This window comes from Mus caroli, chromosome 2 (genome assembly GCF_900094665.2).
Source record: "Mus caroli chromosome 2, CAROLI_EIJ_v1.1, whole genome shotgun sequence".
In the NCBI taxonomy this organism is placed as follows: domain Eukaryota; kingdom Metazoa; phylum Chordata; class Mammalia; order Rodentia; family Muridae; genus Mus; species Mus caroli.
In genome coordinates, this window is record NC_034571.1 from 123,395,023 (window position 1) to 123,405,007 (window position 9,985).

The window sequence follows — 9,985 nt, forward strand, 5'->3', positions numbered from 1 at the left end:
TGTTGAACGTCTGCCTCAAATCCACAGGCCTTGGGTTCATGCCCAGCACCACAGAAACAAAACCCCTCCACCTAGGAATGCACATGCAGTTTGGAAAGTTATGGTGAGCACACAGAAGTTAAAATCTGACTACAGTGGACAGTTATGTTGGGGATTTTTTCCTTTTTTGTGTTTAAAGCTGAGGTAGGTAATTAAACACTGACTGGACTCCGCGGGTCTTGGAGGTATAAGCAAGGACTGAGCATCCACAGCTATACTCTGGGGAGGGGCAAATTTTTTTCTTCTGTGCTCAACCTTAGGAAGGGAAGAGTCAAGAGGAATTCTCTAGTAGTTACTGGTCTACCCAAGATTTAGGGATTTCCCAGAACACAGGACTTTGAAAACTGAAGTGGACAAAGTCCTGGGAAAATGAAAGGAATTATCTTCTCTAAAAGGTAGCTGACCGTGTGCCCCAGAGCTTGAAGCAACCAAGCTGACATTTTGTTGTTGCTGAGATTCAAAATGTAGAGGCGGAGAGGTAGAGAGCTACTTTGGAAGAGAATAGGGTGACCATGACATCTGAGCATCTGAGTACCCATTTGGGGCCTATAAAGAAGTTGTCATAGCTGAGTTATACAATCTGACTCTAAGTTTCACAAGAACGTAATGGAAAGTGATTCTGGAAGATACATATATTTAAAAGAGCAGGTTCAAACAGGTTACCAGGGACGTGAGGATTACCTGTCAAATACTGGAAAAGCATTTAACCTTAAAGAATAGAAGGAACACCAATGCAGTGAGCAATTTTAGAAATTGGATACTTTAGCCTTTAAAAACCACATAGTACTTATAATCTCTAAATTGAGTTACCTGTCCATCCAGAAAAAAAAATGTGGCTTGCAACATTTTTCAGACCTAGTTAAAATAAAATACAGCTCTCCTAGCTATTTCTATACATATATGGCCACTGGGACAAGAGGATTAAACACAAGGTGTGGGTCTAAGAGACACCTGTAACTTGATACTGTGTGCAGGCAAGTCACAGGCTTAGTGTGTCTGAGGCACTACACAAGACACATGTCAACAGTTTTATCTGTAGTGCTGTGGACCACACCCAGCACCTCATACATGTAAGGCAGACACACATAACTGACTCACGTCCTTAGCCTTGTTTTCATTCTTAGGGAAAAGAAAATGAAAAAAAAGAAAAAAAGAAAAAAAAAGTGGTTTTTCCCCTTAAGACAATTAAGATTAATAATGTACTCAGTGTTTAGTAACGCTGTCTGAAAGTTGTGTGGGATCCTGACCTTGTGGCCCTAAACCCCAAGATACTATCTTATTTTATATCTGTCAGACTTACCAAATAGTGCTTAAACTGCTTCGGCTAAACAATGAATTGATTTTTTTAGACATAAGATTGGCTAAGTGTGATGGCCTTTAAATTCCAGCACTCAGGAGACAGCAGAAGGCAGATCTCTGTATCCAAGGCCAACATGGTCTACATAAAGAATTTCAAGATAACCAGGGCTACTGAGAGACCCTGTCTCAAAAACAGTAACAACAGAATATTTATTGAGTGTTTAATGAACTAGGAACAAAAAGCAACCCCCTGAAATGCTAACGTGTGTATGAAGACCCACAGCTGACACCATACTCAATGGCAAAAGGCCACTGTGTCCCCCATACAATCAGAAGACAAGGACGCTGACTTCCATGATTCAAACCTTAGAATTCTTGCCAGAGCTGGTTAGGTAAGAGAAATAAAGAAAGCCAAAATTGAAGGGAGTCACATAATTCTATGTACAGATACATGAGCTCATATACAGAAAATCCGAAAGAATCCACATCACAACTAAAATCTTTATGGATTCAGAGAAGAATTAAATACAATGACAGGTTCTGACAGGTCATGATCAAAGACCAAAGGAGTCGTTTGAGTTGGTAGGATCAGAAAAAGCCCACCACAGAAGTGACCTTTAAAGAGGAGAACAAAATGATGATGAAAGGTAATCCCTTTTAAAATAAATTCTCACAAGCACATGGGTGTTTACCAATGATTTATGTTAATTACATGCATATAATCTCCTTATGTGGTTGGCTCTCACACAACCAAACTCTAATCAGGCAAATCACAAACTCACTGGACTTCACAACCTAAGAGTTAACACATTTCCTTCATCTGAGCTACTTGTCCTATTTGGGAAGCAGTGACCCAACCAGCACTTTAAACAGTGTGTGTGAAAGAGTGCAGGTCCTGCAGAGGCCAGAGGATGGCACTGGATCCTCTGGCGCAGGAGCTCCACGGGGATACTGAGAGCTGAACTCTGACATTCTGGAAGAGCAGCACAAGCTGAGCTGTCTCTCCAGCCCTCCAACAAAGGTGCTTAGTGAGTCTATACCATGTCTAAGGCTGTTTTGTTTGTTTTGGTTTTGAATTCATTAATTAAATGAATTTGGCTTTTTTATTGATTTATTTAAAATTGTTTTTTGGAACAGGGCTTTACTATGTAGCCCTAACTAGGCTTGAATTCACTATCTAGATCAAGCTGGCCTCCTTCTGATAGAGATCCACCTATCAACCTCCTGAGTGCTGCGATTGAAGGCTTTGTACCACAACACTGGGCTATATTCTTCTGGGTCTAGTTTTATGATGCTGCTGATGGTAAGCTCAGTGGTTAAGAGCGCTTACTACTCTTGCAGAAAACCCAAGTTTAGTTCCCAGCACACACATAATAGTTATTTAAAAAACAAAACCACCCCCTCAAAATAATTGTAACAAGGCTAAGACTAACAGAAACAGAAAAAAAAATGCAGTAAGACTTTGTGGATCAACGTCATTTTGAAGATGCTTATTTATTCTGAGCAAAACATACCAACTAGAGTACAACCAGGGTGAGACAAAACCTGTCGTAATATATAACTGCTATAGGACCTGCACCCATGGCTACTCCACAGATGGTTATTATCCACCCACACTGTGGCTCTTATAATTACTTGGAGGACAGGCTGAGAATCCCTGTATCAAATACTTGAGACTAGAGGTGTTTGAGATTTGAAGTCCAGGGTATCTACATAGACTACCTACCACTTGAATATCCTTGATCTGACACCTGTCAGTACTCACTTCCAGATTTTTGAATATTTGACTCTGATTTTCTGGTTAAGGATGCTCAACTTACAGGTAGAAGGTATGCACCTATTCCTTTTATGAGGATAAATGTCCATGAGTGCCCTTCAGAGAGCCGAGGTGAACACTTTCTCATGGAGGTATGCTAGCTTCTCTAAGCGAGTTCTTTTTAGTAGTGGAAGCCATTCCCAGTGGGGTAATTCTACCACACGGTACCCAATTTGAACTAGCTGCCTCCTCTTCATATTGTGCAATCCAAGTAGAGCCCTGGAACCATAGCAGTATTGGTTCTTGTTTGTGAACTGGATAGCTAGCTTCACTAGTGGGGGCTGCATGTGGGCTAGAGGGCACAAGCCAACCATCCCCACATCCCCCAATCTATCTGTCCCATTGCAACCAGGGTTCACCAAGGGTACAGTTGTCTTCTTTCTTAACTCCATGGGTGGCTGGCCAGTCTCTAACTCAATTTGCCCCTGGAAATACTTCTTGGCTTTTCCCTTTAGCAACTGATTCATCAAATCATCTGTAAGGCTGACTCCCACTTGCTTAAACTGTAACTGAGCTCCATCTTCAGTTGGTGTTGCTTCACTATTAAAGGGCAATGGTTTCATGTTAGCATCAAGCTGAACCTCTAAGTCAGAAGAGCGGGTATGAGGCAAAATCATATGGTGCTTGATGTACTGGGGGCCACCCAACATGGTCTCAAGTAAATAGAGAGTTTCTAGGAATTCAGGCTTTGATCTCATATCCTTGCTTGCTAGAGTCCACAGATTTGCAGATGCTTCTTGTTGAAGGTGAGAATTAAGACGGTTGCCCTTGTAATCTGGACATTCGATGGCAACTGTGCCATCAAGAGTAAACAGTTCCTTAGTGAGTTCAAACTTACTTCTCTCTCGAGCTAACCTGACAAATCCTGGGCTCAGAGCAACATTTATGAACTCAACTGGAAAGTATTCAGAAAATGCCAAGCCAATCAGGCAGGTGAGAAGGTGCTCTGGGTACTGGTTGAATTCAGGCATCTTTCTGTGGATTTCATTTATGAGACTGGAATAAAATTCTTCTGTGTTGGGTGGCTTATAATTCAGAGTTCCAAAGGACCACAGAATTTTGGCAACATCTTTACTTCGACAGTGTGCTACCCTCGGAGGCAAAGAGGCAGCTACTGCGTTCATTACTCTTTCATCCAGGATGCGTAAGGCTGAGCAGGCAAGAGTGAGGTGCATAACACCCTGAACCCCCAAGGAAGGAATTCTCTGAGGAGCAATTTCTCCAAACTGCTTCATAAAATTTATATGATCTACATGAGTGAAGCGGAACATTTTAAGAATATGAACTAAGGTGTGGCTACTCAGATGCTGCATGTTAGCACAAGCTAGATCTCCAATTTTCCGCATGACAAATTCAGAGAGACTACTACTTGATTTAAAAAACCCCAAACAGATTGTACCAACTTCCTCTAAATTGACTGAATCTACATACTTAAGGATCAGTGATTCTAGTTTTTGCATCAGGTCCTGTGGTACTTGACGATTTTCACCTATAATATAAATTAAGTGAATCAGCTGAGACAAAGATAGCTCTCTCCAGTGTAAATTAAGATAACTAAAAAAAATTTTTAAAAAACGAGGCACTCTGCGGCCTAAGTTCCGCCAAAGATCAGCTACTAGGAGAAGCTGATCTAGAGTCATCTCCCATACCTGATGGCAAAACCTGGTTTCATACACATCTAGCATGGACAGGGAGGGGGTAAGTCTTAAGTCAACAAAGGCTTTCAAAATACTGATCAGATCGGAGGTGTTAAAGAGCTGTATGTTTTTCACACTCAGCTGGCAGAGCAAAGCAAAGCTGTTACTGGATAGCAAAACAGAATTCTGTTCTGCTGGCAAAGAGCTGAGCTTATAAAAATAATTAGTTATGACTTCTGGCTGGAGTTTATTTTGGTAGAATGTGACTTTGTGCAAAATTAGTTCAACTTCTGAAGCAGATATGTGTTGGCGAGTGTCACTTCTGTTATAGCTGTGAAGCTGGTACTCTGGCCTTAGCTTTAAGAAAACTCGGGTTGCTTCAAAGGAATCAAAGACCTCTACATCCTCTTCACCTCTTCCAGCGCTGGATGAGTCTGGATGCAGTGTGCTGGCATTAAGGGTAGAAGCTTTGTTGAATTCCAAACCCAGGTGGGCACTGCTGGTTGTGAAGGTTCTCTGAGGAAGGGCGGTATCACCAACGTTCTTAACTTTTCTGGCAAGATGGCAGGAGCTATTATGTTTAGGGAGAGTCTGTCCTCCATGTTGCGTGATCTTTTCCATGTGCCAATAGGCCATGCTTTGGGCTGCATGGTAAGCAGAAGGATTACAAGACGCTTTGTACTTTAAAAGTTTTAATAGCTTGAGAGCGGCTGACATTCTGGAGTCTGTGCTGATCGTTTTGGCAGTCAGAGCAAAATCACATGTCCTTGTTTGATGGGGCTTCATTAGAGGTGGGCAGGGAAATGTTCCACAGAAACTGCCTGTAAATCTTCGGCATACCACAAGAGCCATGGGCCACAAATGATGGGGCCAGAATTGGTGCCAGATACTGAAAAAAGGGTAGATGAAGAATGAGTGGCTTCTACCTATAACACAAAATGTACACATTATAAGAATTAGGTGCAGCCAGGTGTGGTGGCACACACCCTTTAAATCCAATACTTATAAGGTAGAGGCAACAGGATGTATGCCAAGACTATCTTATAAAGCCCTGTCTCAAAAGACAAAAGAAAAAAGAGAAAGATGCAGACTGTACTACTGTCCATGCAAGTATGTGCAGTGTTAGTGAATGCCCAGAGCACAAGCCATTGAGTGTGAAGGACAAACTCTAAATGCATTTAATGTTAGTGAATGCCCAGAGCACAAGCCATCAAGTGTGAAGGACAAACTCTGAGTGCATTTAATGTTAGTGAATGCCCAGAACACATCAAGTGTGTGAAGGATAAACTCTGCATGCACTGCGAACAAGAAAACCTTACACCCAAGGCACCATTAGGTGATTTCTAGACTGCTGCTTGATATAAATTCACTTCCTTGTAGGGAAGGACAGATTTCCAAAAGAAAGCTGGGTTTAAAAGTAGGCAACTCATTTTTTTTTTCTATCATAGTCCCTGGAGAATACAAGCAATTGATAAAAGCTGCCATGCTAATAGTATAAAAGATTTGCCTTTTTAACTTTTTTATTTTTATTTGATGTGTACGGATATTCTATCTGCATTTATGCGTGCATTTATGTGTGCGTACCACCTGTGTGATTGATGTCTGAGGAGGTCAGAAGAGGGGGTTGGATTCCCTGAGCTAGAGTTACAAGCAGTTGTGAGCCACAGGACTTGGGTGCTAGAAACTAAGTTTAGGGTCTCTGAAAGCGTGGGTAATATATATTTTAAGGCTTTTCCGCCTATTTATTTATATATTTGCGTATAGGTGGGTTTGTTTGTTTATTTAATGTGTATGAGCGTTTTGCATACCAGAAAAGGGCATCAGATCCAATGGGACTACAGTAATAGACCACTGTGAGCCACCATATGGGCAATGGGAATTGAACCCAGGACCTCTGGAAGAGCAGCTTGTACTCTTAGCTGCTGAGCTGTCTCTCCAGCTCACAACACAGGCATTTCGTGATTCTATTCCTCTAGGTCCATTTATTTTTTTCTATGAAACAGGGTCTCACTGTGTATCGTTGCCTGGCCTCTATAGAGAACTCACTTTGTAGATCAGGCTGGCCTCAAACTCACAGAGATATTCCTGTCTCGGTCTCTCAAGTGCTAAGATTAAAGATACACATCATCATGTCTGGCTTAGGTTAGGTTTCAAAATGAAAATCTGGGAGGTTCAGAAAGGATTATGCAAGAGTAGAAGTGTGAATGATAGAACTAAGCAGAAGATATCTAACTCTGAAATGACTCTTTACAGTAAGAAGAATCAGAAATTAAAAATAGCCAACAAATATAAATAACAAAAACTTTCATTTTTGGAGAATATAAAAACACAAGAGCAATTAAAATCCAGGTGCTGCTTTGGGAAAAGACCTTTAATGCTGGCATGATGGAGGACTATAATCTCAGCCTTTCAGAAGGCGGGGCCATCTCTCCCGACCCTTAGTGTGCTTTAAACTGGGTGTAAGCTTTAATTAGTTATAACCACAGTAACCTTCCCAGTTCTCACAGTACAAACTTATAGACTCCTGTCATTTTCACTGCTAGTCCTCTTAGGAAAGGCCACCTGTCCTTTTCAGGCTGCTTTGTTTCCTGGGTAGTCTTTATATAGCTTAGGCTGGCCTCAGTCAGGATATTCTTGCCTCCATCTACTTAAAAAATGCTGGCATTGCCAGGCATGGTGGCACATGACTTTAGTCCCAGCACTCAAGAGGCAGAGGCAGGCGGATTTCTGAGTTCAAGGCCAGCCTGGTCTACAAAGTGAGTTCCAGGAAAAGCCAGGGCTAAACAGAGAAACCCTGTCTCGGAAAAATAAAAAAATTGCTGGCATTACAGGTGGGTACCACCACACCCAGCTTCCAGATGCCAATAACAGAGCTTGCATCACTAGTGCAAACAGTCAGGAGCTGGGAAGCATACTCAGAAAGCTGTACATGGTGGTGGTGGGTGGGAAGCAAAGTTCAGAAGCCCGTTTACTGCTGATGCGTACAAAGGCAGAAAAAAAGCCTACTCAACCCCATGCTTCAATGACTAGCAATGCCAGCTCACATGACTGTGCTGCTAACAAGCCCAGGGCAAGGCACATCTCCCCTGGAGGAGGCAGAATGTGATGATGCCATGCCAATGAGTCAGAACTAATTATGTCCTCACTTGGCTGGAAGCAGTACAATTTCCATTTCCTCTCATGGAAAATAATGAGCAGCCCATACAAATGACTTTCCCATACTCCTCCTCCTCCTCTTTTTAAAACAAGATTTATTTTCCTACCGAGTGTGGTGACACATGACTTTGATCCCAGTACTCAGGAAGCAGAGGCAGGCATATCTCTGAATTTCTCACCAGCCTGGTCTACACAGTGAAGCCTTGTTTCAAAAACAAACCAACCAAAAAACCAAAACAATAGCAAAAATCTTACTTTTTCCTGTTATGTTACATGGGTGCTTGGCCTACTTGTATGTCTAGGCCACATGTGTGTGCAGTACCATGGAGCCAAGGTGTTGGATCCTCTGCAACTGGAGTCTCGTGTTAGCTACCACATGGGTGCTGGGAACTGAACTATGTTCTTTGTAAAAGTAACAAGTGCTCTTAAGTGCACTGAGACATCTCTCCAGACCATTTTTTTTTCATTGCTCATACTTCTACCCCCTAATCCCCCGCCCCCATACATACTTGCAAATCCCAAGGAGATATGAGTGGTCAATGAATGGACAGACCATAGAAGGTTGTTGCTACGAAATATCCATGAGTGACCTTCTGCTTCTCAAAGGTCTATTTTTTCTTATTTTTAAGATTTATTGAGTTCGAGGCCAGCCTGGTCTACAGAGTGAATTCTAGTGTAGCAGTGTACACAGAGAAACCCTGTCTCAGAACAAAACAAAACAAAACAAAACAAAAAAGATGTATTTATTTAACACAAGAAGAAGGCATCGGATCCTATTACAGATGATTGTGAGCCACCATGTGGTTGGTGAGAATTGAACTTAGGATCTCTGGGAGAACACCCAATCCTCTTAACTGCTGAGCCATCTCTCTAGCCCCTGAAGTGTCTTTCTAACTCCACGTTTGACCTCTTCTTCCCAGAGTCCATAAAGAGTCATGATTGCATGACAGGCCAAAAGGCTTTGTTTTACCTACCAAGCTTCTTTCTCTAGGTTATAGGGACGGATGTTCCAATTTCACAGTAAATCGTTATACACTGGGATCCTTTTTTTTGAGACAGTATCTCAGTATGTGGCCCTGACACTCACTAGGTAGACTATGCTGAACTTTGCATGAACTCATAGAGATCCATCTGCCTCCACCTCCCTAATGCTGGGATGAAAGGTGACTACCATGCCTGGTGCTACACCTGGTGTTTTACCTGGCCAGCTTCAACTGTTCAGGTGATCACAAACTACATCCTGGGGCCCAAACTGCGCCCTGTACCTGGTTTCTTAAGTACATTTTATCTAGACACATCTAATGTCTGTGCTGGCTTTCCCAACAGAACTGAGTAACTATTTCAGAAATGACATGCCTGAAAACATAGTGTTTCTTATCTAGCTCTTTATAGAAAAAGTTCACAGTCCCATGCTACAGACCACTAGTTAGTTGTGATGAAAACTATCAATATGAAAGAGTGCATCAATAAATAAAAAACCCTCTGTTTACTGTTAAACAGACTGCCTCTGTCATCATTTCTGTTTGTCTGTATTGGCCTTTTTCAGGCAGAGTTTCATAAAATCCACACCGGTCTTGAGCTCATCATCTTCTGGTTTCCACCCGCTAATGTAGGCATGTGCTCTAGTTCATAGTCAGTCATTTTTAGGTGGCTTTGTTTGTTTGTTTGTTTTTGTCTTCTTGGTTTTTCAGGGGTTTTGTTTGTTTGTTTGTTCAAGGGAATCTATGCCCTCTTCTTGCTTCTGTGGGCACTAGGCATGTATACAGTACATACACACACATTCAGGCAAAACAGTCATACACATAAAAGTAATAGTCTAGAAAACATTTTTTAAATTACCTTTATAAACCAGGCATGATGGTGCAAACCTTTAACCTTAGCACTTGGATGGTAGAGACAGGTAGATCTCTGTGAGTTCAAGGCTGGCCTGGTCTACATAGAATTCTAAGACAGCCAGAGCTATATAAAGAGACCTTGTCTTAGGGACAGGGACAGGGACAGGGAGAGAGGGAGAGAGGGAGAGAGGGAGAGAGGGAGA

General features: G+C 42.0%; 2 protein-coding genes across 7 annotated transcripts in view; both read right to left on the reverse strand.

The window, feature by feature from the left end:
- The window catches only part of Ubox5 (U-box domain containing 5), a 40,340-nt gene that overhangs the window by 21,585 nt on the left and 8,770 nt on the right, over positions 1–9,985 (reverse strand). The gene's annotated exons all lie outside the window — the stretch shown is intronic.
- Fastkd5 (FAST kinase domains 5) overlaps positions 2,808–9,985 on the reverse strand; it is a 15,912-nt gene continuing 8,734 nt past the window's right edge. For 2 of the 4 annotated variants that reach the window (XM_021152700.2, XM_029474097.1), the window contains one exon: positions 2,808–5,680. In XM_021152700.2, coding sequence (XP_021008359.1) covers positions 3,214–5,643 — 2,430 coding nt within the window. In that variant the 5' untranslated portion in view covers positions 5,644–5,680 and the 3' untranslated portion in view covers positions 2,808–3,213. Of the gene's footprint in view, positions 5,718–9,985 lie in introns of all 4 variants that reach the window. The other 2 variants (XM_021152704.2, XM_029474098.1) reach the window with 1 other exon arrangement.